This window comes from Onychostruthus taczanowskii, unplaced genomic scaffold (genome assembly GCF_017590055.1).
Source record: "Onychostruthus taczanowskii isolate IOZ18803 unplaced genomic scaffold, ASM1759005v1 scaffold14, whole genome shotgun sequence".
Classification (NCBI taxonomy): domain Eukaryota; kingdom Metazoa; phylum Chordata; class Aves; order Passeriformes; family Passeridae; genus Onychostruthus; species Onychostruthus taczanowskii.
In genome coordinates this window covers 7933109-7953656 of record NW_024498573.1, presented here as the reverse complement: position 1 = coordinate 7953656, position 20548 = coordinate 7933109, and the positions used below count along the sequence as shown (strand labels likewise).

Genomic DNA, 20548 nt, shown 5'->3' with positions numbered 1-20548 from the left:
TTCTACACAAATACTGCATATAGGTATCAGGCTTTCACCTAAACTTTAGAGCAAAAACACCTGCATGTGTTTGCTGCTTCATTGTTCTAGACAATGTTTAACCTAATGCTTGCTTGGATTATCCCTGAGGCCACCAAGCTCAGAGACAAGTAGTCACTGTGATCCTACCACAATGAAGAAATGAAGGTATGAATAAACCAATAAAAATCTTTTATCTAACAAATTAAAAGAGGCAATTGGTTAAATAAGATTTTAAGATATATTGTCAATTCCTACTTAAAGACATCTTCTATTCATCTTAATTCCATGTACCATAAGGAATCCTTTTTGCCATACTTATTTTGAGCCATTACATCAGTCCTATCATTAAAATATAAGGGATTACTTGCATAGTTGTTATTATTGTTAATAAAATGTATTTACTCATGCTGTGCATAAAGACTAACTCAAACAGAAGTTTCCTATAACATGGTATTTGGTGTCGAGTAGGCAGTCTGTGACCTGAGATACAATCAACTTAGACAAGACAGGCATAGGATGTGGGAAACAGAAATTACACCAAGTTTTAAGGCAGTGGATGATATGTTGTTTCTCTCTTTTTTTTTTTAATTTTCTTTTTCAGAAGAGAAGCTAGAAAAATCAACAGAAGGGAAATAAATAGGAAATGGAGGATGACCAAGAAAAAGAAGGAAATAATGAAGATGGGTATGGGATATGGGACAAAACCCGTATGAACAGACAGCAAGGGCAGGGCTTGGCATAAACTGCAAGTTTGATAGAACAGCAGAATTAGACCCAAGATCAGAAGGTCCATATGCAAGTAAAATTCAGTGGAATTTCAGTCAACACCATGAATAAACATAGCAATTACAGGATTAAAAAATGGCAAACAATGACAGTTTTTTGGTTTTTTTTTTCTCAGCAGTAAATGTGTCATACAGGGAGAATTACCACCCAAGAAGGTATGTGTGTACTTTTCTTTGACTAACCACAGTCTTTGAGTGGGGAGTGAAAAGCAAGACCAAAACCCAAGTCACAGCCCAGAGGAATTCTTTAAAATTCTCTGTGGCATGATGGGGCCTGGTGAGACAAAAAATAATCACAACGACCCATATTCTCAAATTTCTCAGTCCTTGATGTCTAGATGCATAAAGAATGACTTTGTTAGCTGGGCCAGTCACAGTTCTCAAACCAGGCTGCTAAGGCAGTCTACAACCACATGGTTATCCTGCTCTTGGATATGGGACATAAAAGGGCCCCAAAAGGGAATCACAGAGAGCTCTGCCAGCTGGGACCTGCTGCTTGGAATTGCCAGGGTGGGAGATTGAGAGGGACCTCACCAGGAGAAATGGGCAGTTGGAAATGAGCATGGCTTTTTGTTATTCAGAAACAGGAAAACACTTGACAAAGTGTCAGTGGTAGGGAAGGACGAGACAGGTTCAGCAAAACAAAAAAAAGAGAACTGAAGAAATACCAAGAGAAGAGAAAGGAAAGGGAAATATATGTAGAAGTCCCAATGAGATGACAGTCATTCACGTTCTTAGCAAGACTTGATGAAATACAAAGCAGATGTTATGGGCAGTGAATCTTGCAAGAAAATGAAGTTATAAATATATAATCCAGATCACTCGGGTTATATGCAACAGCTGAGCCCGACAGACCCATGCCAAGTGCTGCAAATTTCAGTTTACTCTCAGGTTCTGGTCTGTAAACTTGTAACTTCAGCACAGACGCACTTCTGCAGTCACCTGCCACAGCTGCATGCACAAAAGGCTGCAAAAAGAAGGTGGGCAGGGAACCAGTGCAGTGGCATTCACCACTTCAGCCGTGCAGCCTCACCGTGGCCCTGGCTACCTGTGACTTAACCAAAGGTGTGGTATTGTCCCACTAGGCAGGCTGTCAGCACAGGCTAAGGGAATGCACTTAGCTGACAGACAGATGGTTGTAATCACAAACCACATGTTTTTGGTACAGAACCTGAGGGGTTTAAAATCTAAGCCAAAGCTGCTTGAAAAATCACAAGAAGCCCCCTTGCTGGATGTGGGGTAAGCTCCTCTGACATGGCATCAATTATGGTGTCTTATAAAAAAATTATTTGCTTCTAACATTCTATTAAAAGTTCAATACAAGAAAACAATATAAAAATATATTCTCATAAAGATGAGCATCTGTGTCAGCCAACATCTACAACCTGTCCTGAGGACATTACAACTTTCAAGTGTACTGGCCCTGCTCCCTCTACTATCTTTACTGCCCTGACTTCATAGAATGTTTTTTTACAAAGTTCAGCCTAAAGTTGTGGTTGAGAGTTTGTGTATAGCATACCCTACCCTGGCTACTGACAGGCATCCCTAAAGATGAATTCTGATCTACTTTATTTAGGATAAAAACTGTTCTAAAAGCAGCTCAGCTGAAGGACACTTTATGATCCAGACCAGATCACTTAAAATGTTTCTCCTGTTTCAATTAACAGATAGCTGTGGGCACTCCTGAGTTTTAACAGCAGATTAAAGTTGAGCCACAAGCCATATTTGACAGAGGGTGGAGCATTAATGTGTGCACTCATTACTGCAGTAAGTTAGGTAGTAATTGTTACTTCTTGCCCACAAGCAAAGGGCTTAACTTTCAGTTTTATTTAAAGACGTGTAAGCTTTACCTGTACATCTAGAAGGCAAAATCTGCCCCTTTGGCGTGGACAAACAGGACACCAGGAGCCCTATGCCATAAAACAATGTCTGGTTACAGGGAGCAGTTGTCTTCTGGACTTCTCACCCACAACTTTGCCAACAAGGCTGACATATCCTTGGGCAAAAGGAATTAAGGCCCGGGCACGTGCTCAGCGCTCCAGCCCCGGTTATGTAATATCCAAATCTAAGTTTAAGAACAACAAACTCTGGCCCCTCTCGGTTGCAAAACCAGCAGAGCTGGAAACATTAAGCAAACCTCTCGTCCTGGAGTAACTGACTCAGTGCCCGTAACACACCTCGGGCTAAACCAGGGCGGCACTGCGAGCGGAGCACAGCGCTCCAGCGCAGCCGGACCCTCCCGTGCGCTGCCCGCGGGCCCGGCCCCGCCACCGTGCTGGGAGCGCGGCCCCGATCCCGATCCCGATCCCGATCCCGATCCCGATCCCGATCCCGATCCCGATCCCGATCCCGATCCCGATCCCGCCGGCAACTCCCGGGCCCGCCTCGCCCGCCTCTCCCCGCATGGCCCCGCCCATCCCAGCAGTGCAGCCAGCAGCGAGAGCAGACTCTCCTGAGTGACAGGCGGCGACGCCCAACCAGGACGCGCCTTGTTGCGGTGTGGCGCAGGCTCCGGCGGTATAAAGGCGGCCACGCGTCGCGGGCGCGGGCCCGAGTACGTGTCTGAGGGGGAGGCGGCGGTGGCGCCGGTGCGGAGCAGCCGCGGGGAGCGGGATCGGCTCCAGCACCAGTGGCGGGGAGGTTTTAATTAGACTTCGGTCAGCCCGGGTTTTATCGGGAGCGGATTTTAAAAGTGAGTACGAGCGGGATGGCGGCGGCGGGAAGGGGGAGGGGTGTGAGCGGACCGGATCAGACCGGCCCGGCCGGGGAGGAGCCGCCGCGCTGACCCGCGCTCGTCTCTCGCAGGCGTCTCTCGTCCCTCTGCCTCTGCGGACGGGGCACCATGTCGGAAGCGGAGCAGCAGCTGGCGGCCGGCGCCACCCAGAACGGGCACGAAGCGGCCGAGAGCGCCGGGGAGCAGCAGGCCGAGACCGGCGCGGCCGCTGCGGCGGCGGGAGCGGCAGGAGCAGCGGGAGCGGCGGCGGCGGCGGCGGGAGCCGGCCCAGCGGCGGGAACGGCGGGCACGGCCGCCAGCCAGAATGGGGCCGAGGGCGACCAGATCAACGCCAGCAAGAACGAGGAGGACGCGGGGTAAGCGCGGGCGCCATGCGCGGAGCGCCGGGCCCGGCGCGGCCCTGCGGCGGCAGCGCCCCCGGGCCCGCTCGGGCCGGCGGGGAGGGCGGCGGGAGCGGCCCCGCCGAGCCGGGGCCCTGCAGCACCAGCGCTTCCTTTGTTCTGGCGCTGCCTTTTGTTGGCGCCATGTGGCGGCTGGGGGAGGGGCGCCGAGCGGGGCTGTTGCCGTCTCACGCTGTAAAATGGAAGGGGATTTACCTCTCCCGCGTTTTCTTCTTCCTTTCCCTCTTTAGCGAAAGGGGCGGATGGAAGGAGTTGCTTTCTGTTGGGGGAGGGGGGCTGGCTGAAACTTTGCGGGGATCGCATGGCCCATGGCCAGTGGCGTCGATGTAAATGTGAATGTTTTTGTAAAGCACATAGAAAATAATCCTGGCCTTGGAAGGCAGCGGGGGTAACCTTAGTATTTTTTAAGGGAAGTAAAAGAAAAATCGGCACGATTGAGATAATGCGCGGTGTGTTTAAATCGGTAAGAGCTATTTTGGTGTGCTACTTTGCAGCATTGTCAGAAAATGCCTTAAGTCTTGCAAGGGATTTCTGGAGGAGTCAGAGTAGTTTCGCTGTGCTTTGGTGGTGGAATCCTTGTGTATACAAGAGGAATTTCGTTCCTATCGCAGTTGTTCTGTTCATAAACACACATACTTGACACGAACATTACCTGGCTTGTTTCTCAAGCAGGTCTTTGTTATTCAGGCTACCCCATGTATTTAATTGGAACTCCCTTTGTTACCGCTGAGCTCTGAACCAGAGGGTCAGATCCCTTAGGTTAAACAGAGCGCTGAAGCCAGTGTAATAGATTTTTGACTATAAAGGAATGAGTAACACTTGCACAAGCTTCCCACAAGCTGGGGCCGGATGTACTCTTTGCGGACACTGGAAGGATTGCGAACCAGGCCTTTTAGCTCTGTACGAATTTTTCTTTACTGTTTCTAGTATTTTGTGCTGAAAAAAGGGTGATGGTATTTTCCTTTCATGAACAGGTGACAAGCTTCAGCCCCAAATCGGTATGAAATGAAACTTCTTAGAACAGCACTTATTCAGAGGGATTGATGTATGTGAAAAACGTAGCGCTGTCCAAGGCACTGATTTTACAGTGTTTTGTTATGAGCTAAAATAAGCTTCAGTTTAGCTGCACAAATACACTCAGGAGGGAAAAATGCGTGCTAAAGGTGCAGTTGTCCAGTTTGTGACCTCTAAAGGAAACGCCAAATACCGTGGTTTTGGTCTCAGTTTCCAAGGTTCAAAAGTTTTAAATATTGTGTTATTTAAATTAGGTATCAGTTTTTCCAGTTACAAAACAAAGCACTGCAAGTTGCAAAGTGTAACACAAAGTGCTGTGGTAAGAGGTGAGTTTAGCATGTGGCAATGCCATAAAGCAGCCAAAGCTGCCTCCAGACAAATTCCTGTCATCTTCCAATCTTTCATTGTTCAGTAAGTGTGGTCAGCGCTGACAGGGTGTGCTGTGGAAAGCCTGTCAGTCCGTACAGGTTAGAGCAGCCACAGTCAGCTCTTGGGAGGGAAGGAGTTCCCCAAGCCCCTTTCCTTGCCCTGGTGTTGAGAGGTGAATAAACTTGGCTAGGCCGTTCCTCCGAGGCTCTGCTGTAATGGCTGCAGGAAGCACACGCTGTATTTGGAGCCGGTGTTTCCTGCTGCACTCATCAAGGGCTGCTGAAAAAACTTGACTTGAGCAGATAAAGGGTTTGGTTTCACCCAGTTTAAGAAAAAAAGGGAAAACACCCCATAAGGTTCCCCCCCCCCCCCCAATTTCCTCTTGTACATAAACAGATGCCAGTTATTGCAAAGTTACACATAAGCACCAAAAGCCAATTTTATTTAAGCACAGTTTAATTTCTGAAGTGCTGCTACCTTCTAGTGCCAATCTAGGTTGCCTCCAAACAGGAGTAATGACAACTTAAACTGCTTCAGTCTATAGTTAGATAGAAAGGCTCGAATGCTTTTAAAAGCTTAGTTTGTTACCTTGGAAACTACAAAAATAGAAAATGCAGCCATGTTATTAATGTTTTCATTTGAAGCGAAGCGTTTGAAAAATGCCTTATTGCCTGCTTTCACTGTTCTGTTTGTTAGCTTCACTTCAGTATTGTGCCTTGAATTTCGTTCTTTGAGCTAGATATCCTCCTTCAGAGGGTATTTTGTATGGGAAAGTGGGCAGGGAAGAACTGTATCCGCCTACTTGGAATTAAAGACTGAGGATGGAGAGACTCCTGTAGTACTGAGGAAGACAGACCTAGAGTCAGTAACTAAGCAGGAAGAAGTGCACAACATAGTAGTTAAGGCAGGTCCAAAGTCCCATCTGTTGTATGTGAGTGTTACTGGAGGTCACAGATACCCGGACTAAAATTTTCACAGCTGTTTAACCAAAACTTAAGAGAGCTCAAATACTTTGCTTTTGATACCTTATTTGCTGAATACTTTCAGAGCAGTAGGAATGATCCTAAGCTCTTTGCAAAAACTTGAGTTGGCAGTACTTGATAATCAATACTGCTTTCTGGCAAATTATAGAATACTTTTGTTCAGAACCTAAGTTACTGGCAAGGAATATTTCAGGCTATTCTTATTAATTTTTGTATCCTCTAAACAATGGCAGGGTGCATTGTGGCATTCCCTCAAAAAGAGAGGGAAGAATCCCACCCTTGCACTCCTGTAATATCAGCAGCTTTTGAGAAGATGCAGGTGTTGCACTTGGAACAGACAGTCCTGTTCTGACAATGCTGCTGAGGTGTGTACCACTGAGCATCTTACTGCATCTGCTTTCCTCTAGTGCTTCCTGAATCTGAATAGCTCTTCTCTCCTTGAAATTTCAGGAAGATGTTTGTTGGTGGCCTCAGTTGGGATACAAGCAAAAAAGACTTGAAAGATTACTTCACCAAATTTGGTGAGGTAACCGACTGTACGATAAAGATGGACCCTAACACAGGAAGATCCAGAGGCTTTGGATTTATTCTCTTCAAAGAACCTGGGAGTGTTGAAAAGGTGAATTTAAGCTTAGTATTTTAGATCTTTAACATCTAGGGGAAACTTTTCAGCTTGAGTTAATCATAACAAACTGTCTTTTAGGTTCTGGAACAGAAAGAACACAGACTAGATGGACGACTAATTGATCCCAAGAAGGCCATGGCAATGAAAAAGGATCCAGTGAAGAAAATATTTGTTGGTGGGCTAAACCCAGAAGCTACAGAAGAGAAAATCAGGGAATACTTTGGAGAGTTTGGAGAGGTGTGTAATGGTATCTTAGCAAACTCTGAAAGTATAGTCTCCAGTTGCTGTTTAGTTTATTAATAATTTGCAAGTTTCAAAGTAAGTTAACTTCAGATGTATCAAGTCTTCTGTAACATCCAGAAGTTTCCCTACTTGAGAGCAAAGGTGGCACTTATTGCACTAGGTGCTTCATTGCTAGAGACCCTTGTCTTAAAGCATTTAAAAACCAGTTTGAAGAGTTGTAAAATGGAAATCTTGGCTCTGAAAGCCACTGTTAGCATAGAAAGGCTTGCAACTTTGGTGTTGCATAATATGCATAAAGAGAAAATTTACAGTTTTGCTGTCCTAGTTTCTGTGCATTTAACTGTTCATCTAAAACATGAGTCTGAAAATAGTATTTTGCATCTTCAGATTGAAGCAATTGAACTGCCAATGGATCCAAAGACCAACAAAAGGAGGGGGTTTGTGTTCATCACTTTCAAGGAAGAGGATCCAGTGAAGAAGGTTTTGGAGAAGAAATTCCATAACGTCAGTGGAAGCAAGGTAGAAACTCTGACTTGCAACTCTTTGTCCATGGATAATACCTCCACATCTATAACCTGAAAAGGCTTTTGTAGACCTCTTGTGTCAAAGTACCAAATTTACAATAAGGACAGCCCTAAGCTCTGTCATAGAGGCTACTAAAGCTCTTTGACAATACTTGTAATTGCTGTCTTTTAGGACTTTTTGTATATTAAGTATCTAATTGCATTCATGAAATATATGTGGAGAAATTGGCTCATGTGTCAATGTAGCAGTGTAAGCACTCCAGCAGGTAGATGCCTATTTTCAGCATAGAGCACTTGCACAAAGGAAAGCCTTGCAGATGCCTAATTTTGCAAGCATCTGGCTGAAAGTGGCTCTGTCTGCTGGGGGACAGCTTTTGCTTTCTTCTCTCTGGAGCCCCTTTCTGTAGCCCCCCTGCTACCCAAACCTTGCCATGTAAACCCACTACAAGGATCCAGGGAGTGAATGTACACTTATGGAAGTTTGTGCTTGGTTATGGGAGCTACTGTAAGGGTGGTGTGAGGTGCTCTGACCAGCTGAGGGGACAGCTAATGGAGAGAGGCTCAGGGATCCACAAATGTAGAGAGACTGGAGGCAAATGATGTGTACTGGCTCGAGGTGTCCCTGTTCCCTTGCTCTGAGGCCAGTGCTGACCACATAATTTCAGAGCCTTTTTACACTGGGTCATACTGTCTGACACTGACTTGGATTGCATTTGGTTTAGGACTGGTCTTGACAAAATACAGAAGAAATTTTTACAAACCTAACGCAGTGGGAAAGTCACTGGTTAGCAGTGAAGTTCATTTTTAGGAGAGATGGATGCCTAAATGTCAAGAGAGCTGAGAAATTCCTGTATCATATCTATGACTTCTTTTTGTGTTACAACCATAGATAATAAAAAGCAGATTACCTTAAAGGTCCTGTGGTAAAAACTCCAAGCCAGGCTTGCTCAGGTGCTGTTGTTCCTTTTGCAGCACAGTAGCTTTAATCCTGGTCTGTGCACAGATCCAGGAACCTGGCAATTGGCTGACAGCTTGAACTGCAGCCTGGGAACCTGCCTTGAAAATGTCAGTTCTGGTTGGTTTTACCTGTTAGTATTTGATAAATGGTGATTTCAGGTGTTGGTAGGGGTGTGGTACAGTCCATCCACATACACACTGTGTAAGGTGTTCAGTGTCTGCTAGGAAAACTCCTTCTGGTGCAGTTCCCAGAACCTCGTTCATTCAGTGCAGGTCAGGTGAAGCAGTCTGATAGCAGCAGCCTTGTCCTGGAGGTTGTGCCAGGTGAGAGGACAGCCTTGTGTCTCCTGCAGGAGAGGTGGCCTCAGCACCTCTCCCATGGTGAAATGGATGGTAGGGAATAGGCAGGATAAAATGCTCTGAAAGCAGTGGCCTCTTGGAAAGGCTGACAGCAACTTACCTTTGCCCAGGTGGCACAATAAATTACATGTCCCTGGATGTGCATTAGTGCTGCTCACCAGCACAGCACGTACGCCTCCTTTGCCTCCAGAGGAACCTCTGGCTTCTCCAGGCGCTCAGGTGGGGCAGTGCTGCTCTGAGACACTTCACATACTCTTCCTTGTTTTTTATTTGCAGTGTGAGATTAAGGTAGCACAGCCAAAAGAAGTGTACCAGCAGCAACAGTTCAGTAGTGGTGGAGGAAGAGGTAGCTATGGAGGAAGAGGCAGAGGTGGAAGAGGCGGCGGTAAGTACCACACACACTACTTTAGTATGGACACATTCTAAATAAGTTGTGTGTACTAAAATGGGATTTTGTGGATGGTTTTCCCTTCTATAGCTCAAAGTCAAAATTGGAATCAAGGTTATGGCAATTACTGGAACCAGGGTTATGGGAATCAAGGATACGGCTATCAGCAAGGTTATGGTGGCTATGGAGGCTATGATTATTCAGGATATGGGTATTATGGATATGGACCAGGCTATGATTACAGTAAGTAAAGAGAACTGTATTGGGTATAAGCAAGCATAACTAATTAGCAGTTTAATGCATTTGTTTTCTTGTTCATAGGTCAAGGCAGTGCAAATTATGGGAAGACACCAAGACGTGGTGGTCATCAGAATAACTACAAGCCATATTGATCAAACTTATTCAGGTATGCAGTGGCATGGTCTCTTTTGGAAAATGACTGCATAGGTTTTGTATACAATGCTGTAGATGGATACTTCAGTTCTGTACCAAATTTAACTTTACAATAAATTTCTATGGCCTGTTAAATGTGCATCTTACTTGGAAGAGCTCCCTGGAAATGTTTTACATGTTTAATACTTACCAATAACTAGTTGTCTAGACAGTGTGGTGTGTAATTTTCAGCATTGCTGAAGATATTAATTAATGATTTTATTAATAGGTTAAACTGAAACTGATTTTGAGGGTCTGCTTAAAGCTGCAGCTCTGCATCTAGGGACTGCCTCTTGGAGTTAACTGTGGACTCTGCATTACTCCAGTTGTACAGAATGAGATGCATCTTAGGGAACCAGTGTCACTTTCCACCTTTTTATTTTGTATTGTTTTTGTGTCATACATTTCCTGTAATGGAAGTGTTAATTTTACTGTACTTTTTGGTACCTTTTTGGAATCTAATGTATTGTAAGGTATTTTACATGTGTTCTGATTCACCATGACATGGATATTGAAGCTGTCCTAGCTTTTGAAATAAAAAAGGCGTAATCTAGTGTCTTGTGCCATTCTTCAGCTCATGTGTTAGTAAAACACCAGTATCCTGTTCCCAGAACTTAGTTCATGGCAGTACCTTGATAGATTAAGAGTTGTGCTTTAATGTTTTTAATCTTAAAACTAGAAGGCTGTGTTGGTAGTTGTGCTCCCTTGCAGATAAGTGGCAACTAAAGCCTGCTGTCACTTCTGCCTGGAGGTTGTGGAGGAGAGCTCAGGTGAGAAGCCCCAGCTGTGGTGGGGCTGTGCTGGTGAGATGGTGGCTCTGCTCTAGGCAAGCACAGAGTAACTCTAGTGGTGTCTGCTTTGGGCTCTGCTAGGAGGAGCCAGAGCTGTAGGGTTCAGGTAGGGCTTGGGAGTCTGGACAGCATTGCAGGAGGGAGCCAAGAGGTGTGCAAGAAGCTGGCTGCACTTCCTCCATATTTCACTGTCTTGATTCTGAGACTTGTCTGCAAGTTGTTAATAGGCTGTGTATGTCTGCCTTGAAAGGCAGGTTGGACAGACATTAAATTACCAATGCAAAGTCTGAGTTTTTGCAGCCTTTTGTATAATAGAAAAGGCTCAAAGAACTTCCACTGTGGGTGGAAAAAACATCTCTCTCTCTAGAGATGAGTGACCAGCTAGAAATACCCTTCTTTTTTGACATTACTGTTAGTTTACTGCTATTTTAAGGCAATAACTGTCACGTGATTTGCCTGTCTTGTTGCAGAATATAAGTAGCAAGCTCTACTGCATAAAGTAGACTTCTGATCTTTGTTGCAGTGATCAGTTCAATATTAATCTCCTTTTAAGGCTGAAACCTGGCAATTTTTTTTTCTTGTAACAAATTGTCTTTGAACAAGTAACACCTGGAAGTGGAATCAAACCAAGTAACTAAGACAAGAAACAAATGTGTGTTACTAGTGACCTTTCTAGTTTTTTTAACAAGGGATGCAGCTATTTCTGCATGGACTATAATCTGCTGCTCCCTGCTGGTTGTCTTTGAAAAGAAAAACTTGCTTGTAAGTTAGAAGTCTGTAAGACTCTTCTGGTGTTAGGTGGAAGTCTTGAGTATTGAAAAAAATCAGATTTTAAATCTTAGAGTTGACAACTTTACATCTGGACCATGTAACCTCCAGCCCAAATTAGTTGCAAATAAAAAAAAACAGCAGATCACTGAAGCAAATGAGTACAGTATTTAGAAGTATTACTGTCTCAAGATTTCAAATTTAAATACTTTATTACATACTTTAACTATTTTTTTCTGTGAAATAAGGGGTAGCAGAATATTTTTCTAGCAAGCACTTGGCCCTCCAGTGGGAAAATTGCATGGTATCAGGACCATTGTGCTGCAGTCCTTCTGGCTAGTAGTGTCCTAGCAAGAGTTTGTCAGCTGGTGTTCTTGTGGTGGTTTTTGTAAGTAGGTGCTCAGGTAATGCTTCCTTAACAGGTGATGTGGCCTTGGGCAGGAACTGAGGATACTGGTACTTAAATGCAGAGCTGGCTTTTCCCTTTCTTCTTTGCATGAAAAGTTTGTGACAAAGAACTGCCTGGTGAAAGTAAAGGCTTGTACACGAGGTTGTTGCTTATGGCTGTAAACTGCTCTTAATTTACTAATCCCACTTGGATATTTCTTGAGGACAGACTGTGTTTGTAAGAAGTGGTTTGGGAGCCATAGCCCTCAGCTGTCTGTCCCTCATGTGTTTGATGTTAGGAATTTGGAACTGAAGTTTTTGACTTAACCTGGTGGCTTGAGAGTGTTTGTTGAATATAGTGCTGCTTAGGGACCTTGTTCTGACACTGGCTGCTGAAACTCATCAGAGTCCTGGGTAGGACTGGGTGTACTGGCACCTGGCATGGTGTTTGCTTAGGTAGCTGAAGACTTGAAAATATCAGAACACCCATTGGCTCATCCTAATTTGAAAAAGTCATAACCTGAAAGTACATAAATTTAGAAAATGTATTTTGTAGTGGCCGTTAGAAAAATCCTCCTTTATAATCAGTTTTAGATACACAGTTTTAAATAAAAGCCAATTCCACACTGCCAGAGTTGAGACAAGCTCTTGTAAAATTTATTTCTCCTAGGACTTTTACTAAAAACAAGATAAATGAAAACAGAAAAATCAAAGGTGACTTATCTGGTCTAAGACATGCTAGGATGAAGATTAAATGTGCATTATTACAATAGAATAATGTTTCTTAGTAGTAGATCTTGAACATTGTTTGAAACCTATGGAAAGAAAATAATGTTATGGTTTTTTTTGTAAAAGTATCATTAAAAGAAATTACTTCATTGCCTCATTTTCGCTTACATTATATGTAAGTGTCTTACTAGTACTGTACTTAGTAAGAGGCTTTTTGCATTCTTGGTTTCCTGTAGAAAATAAAGGCATTTTTCTTGCTTAGTTTAGATTGCAGATAAGTACATTAAGTCATTAGGCCTCTAATTTGCACTGGCACTGTTAAGTAATCTTTCTGTTCCTAAGAATAAGTAGTATAAACAGCTGTATGTCTTTCCATTAACTTGCTAAATAAAATATTAACACATTTTTCTTGTGCCTGCTATACTAATATACATTGAACTAAAAACATATTTCTCCTTAGCTCAGGGCCATAGCACTGTCAATCTCATGGTGGTTGAGGCCACTAATGGTTACACTGCTCACAATGACCATGTCAGGTGCATTCCTGCCCAGCTGTCCAGAGTTCCACAAAACATGTGGTTGTCGTTTAGTCAGAGTAGTTTGAAGAAGGGCTAAGTGTACCAAAGGGTGTTACCAAGGTGTTAACTGTAAGTGTACACTGTGCTCAGGGGTGGAGCAGCAAACTGAGTTGCAGCTAGATGTTCTCTTGGCAGCCTACTGAGGGACCTCAAGAGATGAAGACATAACAAGGCTTTGAAGACTTAACAAGACCAATCTTACTCTGATACCCACAAACAAAATTTGAGTCTAGGGGTAAATGGATCCTGAAGGATGAGATGCCAGCTGTGAACCTGAAATGACACTTCAGGGGAAGTGGTTATGCATCTGGACCAGCTTCTGGCTGGAGCCTGAAGGCACTGAGCAGCAAGCAGAAAGTTTTTGTGGCTGTGCAGTCATTTGCATGCTCTAGAGACAGTCCTGTCTGGGACATGTTGGCCCTGGCTTACAACAAGTGATGCACACAGTGTTGCTGGGAGGGTCAGACCAATGGAAGGCAGTTGTGAATGCTGGATGTACACAAGTGTGGTCTATGCTTGGAGATTCCCAGAAATTCCTGCAAACTGAGTAAAAGCATCTCTGAGGAAGCTTTATTCTGACAGTGCTTGTGAAGTTACGTTTAGAAACGTGGCTTTTAAATAGTACTGGGTGGCTATAGGTAAATACCTGCTCAGGTGGAACAAATAGGTGTTTTCTGTTGGTTCAGACATTCTTTTTCCATATCTGGAGAGAGAATAAGCAACAACTTAGAAAAAACAAGACTTTGTGACATTTTTTACACACTAACTTTCTTAATGCCAAGAGTGTAGAAGTTGTATAAAAAGCTAAGTGGCAAAAAAAGCTAAGTGGCTAAAGGTACATAGATTATGGCTTTCAGGAACATGTGCACATATTTTACAAACTGTGCATGTTTGGATAAGCTAAACACTCAAACCTCAGCCAGAGCAAAACTATTTTAAAATGCACATGCAGCTGTTGAGGAAGTAGTTTTGTTGGAGAACTTCAGCACAGAAAAACTGAGAAGGGAAGGCTATGTGCTCAGCATTTACCATCTTGGCTCCAATTTAGCATTTCTGAAAATTAAATTCAGTAGCTCAGCATTGTCTTCAAGAAGGTTCAGAAACCACCCACCATTTTTGAGGGTTTTGATCACTTTTTACCTGTTAGTATTTTGTCAATTGTCTCCGCAACAAATTTTGCATCCTCCATATTAAAACACATTGGGGGCTTGAATTTCAGCACATTTCTTCCTGGCCCATCTGTACTCAGTAGAATATATTTTTCCTTAAGTCTGGAAAGAGCAATAAAAAAGAATTACATTTACCTCTGCATGTAACTCAGAAAAACTTCCAACACCAGCCTGCAGGCTGTCACACAGTGCCTTTCTACACTGACTGGTTTCAGTTTTGGCCTTGTGTTTTACCAACTCCTGTACCTTGTTACTAGATCCTCTGCTTCTGCTGTGGCTGGAGTCCTTTCTGCTTGGTCCTTGATTAAGTCCACTCCAATGAATAAGCCACAACCTCTGTAAAAGAAATAAAACCATTCAGTCTGCCAGAGTCAGTGTCAGAGGAAGAAACTACAAGTGAAGTAAAAAAATGAGGGTTTTTTTAAGACCAGACCTTTACTGCATGAGAATTACCTGATGTTTGGCTACTGTTAAAAAAAAGTTTTGCTGTTCTGAAGAAATGTGGTAATACAGACTTCTGTCTGCTCACATTGGTAGAGCAGGACAGGATATTAAGCATGTTTTCAATCTAGCTCATCACTTCTGTACTCTGTGCACTTGAACTTTGAGTTCAAACAGCAGTTTGAACAGTAGCAGTTGAACAGTTCTAGCAGCTAATAAATTGATAAAACAGTAGTGGCCCAGAGTGGCAAAGTATGAGACTTCTGATAGGCTCAGGTTTGTTTTACTTAATTGTACAGGAGGCTCTTTATTTTTGCTGAAAACACATAATTTTATTAATTTCTCAAAACAACATATGTTGGATTGAATTGTTGGACTGACTGAACCAAAGAGAAAGCAGCTAAAAATGTAAATAAGGCACTGATACCTGACATCACCAATGATGGGATGCTTGAGTTGCTGCTCCTTGAGTGTCTTCATCAAGAAGCTGCCAACCTCTGTGGCATGAGCCTGAAGGTGTTCCTTCTCAATTACATCTAACACAGCTAATCCAATGGCACATGAAACAGGGTTCCCACCAAACTGAGCCCAGGAAAGGAACACACAGAGCCATGGAAAGGGAAGAAAGATGAAATGATGTCACTGAAAGTGCAGCCTCAGTTATACAAGGAGCATATTATTACTTTTATCAGATGGAGCCAATACACAGAGTCACAGACTAGAAACACAGAGATTGTACAGTGACACAGTTCTTCATTTACTGTGTGGTAAATACTAATAAAAACACAGCATGGGTATCTACTTTTAATCCTTAGGCTTACTTACTGTATTAAAATACTCTACTCCTGTGGCCGCAAATGCTTCTGCAATTTCTTTTGTTGTTGCTACACAAGCAAGTGGGTGCCCATTCCCTATTGGCTTCCCCATAGTGACAATATCAGGTATAAAATCTTCTCCCTGAAGCTGGAATGCCCAGAAGTGCTTGCCAACCCTGCCAAAGCCAACTTGAATTTCATCAGCAATAAATACACCTCCTGCCTTGTGCACATGCCTGTAACATAAGATTTGATTGTCTCTTAAAAGGAAAGAGAACATAGCATTTACTGTTCAGGAACATGCAGAAAGTGCAAACTTTGAGGAAACAAAGGTATACAAGCCTTTATTGCATACTGTGTGTTTATAAGCAGACCTTTGCCTTATACAGAGTTCACATTCTAACATGAAGGCTTGGATAATTTCCTTCCTATCAAGCTCTGTGTCACAGCAGGCAGAGAATTATCTATTTACCAAATATGATAAGTTAAAAAAGATAATGAATGACCACTTACTCTGCAACCTTCTGAAAATATCCTGCTGGGGGAATGATTTGACCACCAACACTTGGTAGAGATTCAACAAAAAATGCAGCAATCTAAAACACAGCACATAATGTTTGAACACAATACAGAAAGTTGTGGAGCAAGCTTTGTCCTTAGATGGTTTTTGATTATTAATGTGATCTTCACTTTTTGACGAGTCCATACCACTTAGTTTAGTAACTCTGAATTGCACTTACAGTCAGGCACATTCATTTCTAAGACAAAACAAAGTTCAGGAAATGATGTCTTACCTTTCTGCCTCTCTTATGTGCATGCTCAATAATATTCTTTACTTCATCAGCATAGGCTGTTACTGAATCTTCATGATCTTCTCTATAAAGTCCTCTGTATGTGTCTGGAACAGGAGCCTATGCAAAGGAATATCTTACATGAAATATACTGTAAAAACAACTTCACTCAATTGACAAGTAATTGATAGGTATAGGCTGAAGTACATACCACGTGGACCCATTCCTTTTGTCCTTCTAGATTTCTGAATTTATATGGGCTTATGTCAATCAAAGATGTCAGATGTCCATGGTAAGCACTTAAAAAACAATTGGCAGAACTAAACAGTAATTTTCTCAGTATCAAGAGTTCTTTAGTATTAGCATTCCAAATAGTAAAAAGTAGCCAGCTGCTATTACCTGGTAGGAAATTCAGTAAACAGCTCTGCAGTTTATTTTCTATTAATAGGCTTAATACTACTTGGATTTTTTTTTTTTCCATATAAAGGATGCAGAGGGACAGGACTTAGCACTGGTTTGCCTGCACCAGTGACTGGAATCACAGCAGGGAACACCTGAGCAATACACAAGATTGCAAACAATGGGAAGGGCCTATTTCTGAACATCTTCCAACAATGGAGTTTCCAGTGACTGTAGGCATCCTCTTCTAATATTAGACTCTCTTCATGGCAAAAGACTTTTTTTCCTGTCTCATCAAAATTCCTCAGGTTTGAACTTACATCTGAGGTATTTTTTTCTGTCACCATACATCTTCACACCTGGCTCCCATCTCTTTTGCTCCTTCCCATGAGACAGTTGTAGTTGCAGTGAGATCTATCTGGCTGTCTCTTGCAGCTGAACAAACCCAGCACCTCTCACTGCTGTGGCTCCTTTCCCATCGTGGCAGGCCACTGCTGGCCTTACTCCAGTGTTCAAGAGATGTTGAGTATTGGAGAGCCCAAAGAGCCCAACCACAGCTCCCAGGGCTGGGCTGGCCAATACTCAACAGAGGGAAAAAGGACTTCCCTCAGCTTCCTGGTTACAGTCTTTCTACTACAGCAGGATTTCAGAAATGCTCTGACCATGGGCCAGAATGGAGCCTTGTAGCCCCAAATTGCCAAGTACTCACTGGTCTAAAACGATAACATCCTCGTGTTTTGTGTACTGCCGTGCCAGTCTCAGGGCAAGGTCGTTGGCTTCAGATCTACAATGGAAAAATTCATTGTGGATATCTTGAGTTTTGAAATCTAACCTCCCTTGCACTGCTTTTTGTGTCTGCAGAGAACAGACAGAACTTGATGCATGTTATGCACAAATTCCTTAGTAATCAGCACTCACTAGGTAGGACTCTTCAGCAGAACAGAATACATCTTAAAAAGCCAGAGTACAGGAACTAGTGAGTACAGGAACTACTTTCTGAGAAACAATTTGGCTTTATTTTTTTTTCTTCCAGATGAAGTTTGCTTAAGGATATGTCCCCCCCTCCCCAGCAGAAGCAATGCATTGGTACATTTAATTTTGAGACTGTCAAGTGAGAAGACAAATCAGACAAGAAACTAATACAGCAAATATTTACATTAGTGTTTTGAGGTCCAAGGTCTTACAAATAGAATAAAGCCCTTCTTAAACTAAAGCACAAGTTTAGTTTCCAGGTAGAGAGCTTGCAAAACCAAACCCATGTTTTTGTCAGTATCTAGTCATCCACACCAGACTGAAATTGGCTGTTGATAAGAAAGTGTACTTGTCTGTATATACCTAGGAAAGCCCCTGTATCAATTCTAATGAACCCAACTTACCCAGAATTCAAAAAATAGAAGATGCATAATTTCTCAGGTAGTGTTTTTGAAAGTCTCTCTGCATAATCAACCAAGTTGTCATGAAGGTAACGAGAATTTGTATTTAACAATTGATTCTGTTCATGGGCTGCCTTTACTATATCAGGGTGACAGTGTCCAACTGCAAGACAATGTGGAGAGTGGTTTGAGAGTTCTTCATATTACCCATGGTGTTCATCACATGCCAGCTTAACACTTAGATTTCTCTAATAGTACAGAGATCTTACCAGTATGGCCTTAATAATGGTACACCTTGTAAAAACATTTTTGTGCTCCTCAGAAAGTTTGAACTTGCCTCCCACTGTATTTAAGGTTTGTAGTTAGTACTGGAAATTGATATGCTAAAGTAAATAGTGTCTGATTTGATGCCTGGATTTAGGCATTTACACAGTTCAGGAGTTTGGGAAGGTGCAGGTAAGCTTTACTACCAAAGAATTACTAGCCCTGATAGGGGTTAGGTTAGAGAGATTTCAAATCCTGTAAGAAAGCAACAGTCAATTATACAAAAGTAAGGCACCACACTGAGCAGTGGGGTTCTGTGACTGTGCACTTAACAGTAACTTTTACAATAACAAAATGTCACTTGTTAATTTTACAGTGAGGTGCTTGAGTTTCCATGGAAAAAATCTGTATGTTTTAGACACATTTCTAGGAAGACAGGACAGGAAGCAAGTCTGGAAAGCACATTCACACAGCCAAATTCAAAAACACTGTAATTCCCCAAACTACATGCTCAAGAAAGTTTCCTTCCACTTTTCCAATTAAACACCCCCTCCCCCAGCACAGTGCAACTGCAGTAAAAGTACTGACTGTTCTTTGTTCTGCTTAAAAAAACACAGCATCAAATAACATCCAGTACCATGACTTTAGCTTACCATGAGCCACATTGTTTATGCAGTCAAGGTACTGTCTCCCATTCTCATCATACATATACTGGCCTTTTGCCTTCATGATCTTCACTGGATCATTAGGAAAAAACAGCTTGCAAGAAGAGCTATGACAAGCATCACAAAACAAAATAAATCTTGGTGAGTTTAGTTTATCCTACTGGTAAAAGACATTTCTCCTGTTTGCTGGCACAGTCATCCTGCTTTTGGCCCCTAGACCAAAGGCCTTGTGCTCAAAATTTTCTTAGATTAACAGGAAAAAAGCACACTCCAAACCTGAAAATCCTACTCTATGGTCTAGACACAGCAGTAGGACTCACCTCTGTAGTTTCATCCTGTCTTAACTGCAATTCCTTACTGTCTGTGCTGTCTGCCCTTTTTGTTCTTTTGTGTCTCTTATGTCATGCTATGTTCTTTTTATTATTCTTACTGTGTTCTTGCTATTCCTGCCAAGGTTCTGATTTTCCAGTTTACTGCTGGTGACTGTTACAGCTTCACTAACCATAGCTAGAACACAGTGATTCTATTAGGCTGGGTTTACTTAAGTGCATTTGTTTAGTTTCACTTTTTAAATGAATTTCCAAACAAGTGAAAGGGAAGCACATCTTCCTAAGTAGGAGTTGCAGAGATTTGAGACTGGAGGGCAATGCCTAACTTCCATACTTCATCATTTAGTAAATTATGGCTTATACAGAAATAATTTGATGATAAATACAAAGCCATTGTCAAATGGATGACAAAGGACAATGGTGAAGTAAGAAAGTGCTTCATTATCCCACCCAGGAGGTATCTTGATACTTTCTCTGTGAGCTGGCAAAACAATTGGGGTTTTTTGTAAGCTTCTCCTAACTGTTCAAAAGATGCTAAGAAAGTGCTTTCAGAGGCTGGGTCTTGTTGCCAGTGGAAAGGCAAATCAGTTAGAAGAAGATTGGACACCCAGTGTAGTATTTTTTGGGTGGCATAATCCTAATTTCAGCATTTACTTTCAGCCCAACTCTATTGTATTTATACAGCACATAAAAGTACCCTTGGATTTGAATGTATGTGATATGAAAATAGTCCCTCAGTTAAATAAGAGTTGTGTTGCCATACTTGGTGATGGTCTAAAGAATTAAGACTTTCTTGAGGCTAGTTGAAACACCACCGGTAATGTAAGTTTAGAACTGAGTCTTGTCCCTCATTCTGTCAAAGAGAGCAGAGTTTGTTGTTAATTCCATCCCGGTTTTGGTATAATTAGTTTCCTGAAAGACGGGCTATAACAGTAGGCGAGCCAGAACCTCGCGTGCCCCAGCACTGCCTCCAGCCGCAGCCGGGCTCGCAGAAAACGCTTTCTAAGCAGTTTAGCCTCTAAACAGGCGCACTCGGTATCATACGGGTTTTACAGTGCAGTTTCGTAATCCCCCTCCTTAAGAACGGCTAATTCCTGTTAATTACAGCAGCGCACCGGGCTGTGCGGGCGCGGCGCTCCGGCGCTGCCGCTGCCTCCAGCCCGGGCGCGATGGCGCTGCCGCCGGGCGGGGCCCGCGCCTCGGCCCCGCTCCC

At 42.9% G+C, this 20548-nt stretch overlaps 2 protein-coding genes across 10 annotated transcripts in view; one reads left to right on the top strand and one right to left on the bottom strand.

Annotated features, from left to right (window-relative positions):
* Nucleotides 1-3330: 3330 nt before the first annotated feature.
* Nucleotides 3331-20548, top strand: part of HNRNPAB (heterogeneous nuclear ribonucleoprotein A/B) — a 28749-nt gene continuing 11531 nt past the window's right edge. For 2 of the 6 annotated variants that reach the window (XM_041397434.1, XM_041397432.1), the window contains exons 1-7: nt 3338-3498; nt 3612-3896; nt 6758-6926; nt 7011-7169; nt 7563-7694; nt 9293-9401; nt 9726-9810. In XM_041397434.1, coding sequence (XP_041253368.1) covers nt 3649-3896; nt 6758-6926; nt 7011-7169; nt 7563-7694; nt 9293-9401; nt 9726-9796 — 888 coding nt within the window. In that variant the 5' untranslated portion in view covers nt 3338-3498; nt 3612-3648 and the 3' untranslated portion in view covers nt 9797-9810. Of the gene's footprint in view, nt 3499-3611; nt 3897-6757; nt 6927-7010; nt 7170-7562; nt 7695-9292; nt 9402-9494; nt 9648-9725; nt 9811-10065; nt 10391-20548 lie in introns of those variants that run through there. The other 4 variants (XM_041397430.1, XM_041397431.1, XM_041397429.1 and 1 more) reach the window with 4 other exon arrangements.
* Nucleotides 12418-20548, bottom strand: part of PHYKPL (5-phosphohydroxy-L-lysine phospho-lyase) — a 10890-nt gene continuing 2759 nt past the window's right edge. The window contains exons 2-13 of one of the 4 annotated variants that reach the window (XM_041397428.1): nt 18995-19113; nt 18081-18240; nt 17414-17488; nt 16517-16604; nt 16309-16425; nt 16028-16110; nt 15525-15750; nt 15127-15281; nt 14505-14594; nt 14230-14360; nt 13736-13792; nt 12418-13632 (exon numbers count right to left, since the gene is read on the bottom strand). In XM_041397428.1, coding sequence (XP_041253362.1) covers nt 13740-13792; nt 14230-14360; nt 14505-14594; nt 15127-15281; nt 15525-15750; nt 16028-16110; nt 16309-16425; nt 16517-16604; nt 17414-17488; nt 18081-18240; nt 18995-19113 — 1297 coding nt within the window. In that variant the 3' untranslated portion in view covers nt 12418-13632; nt 13736-13739. The other 3 variants (XM_041397427.1, XM_041397426.1, XM_041397424.1) reach the window with 3 other exon arrangements.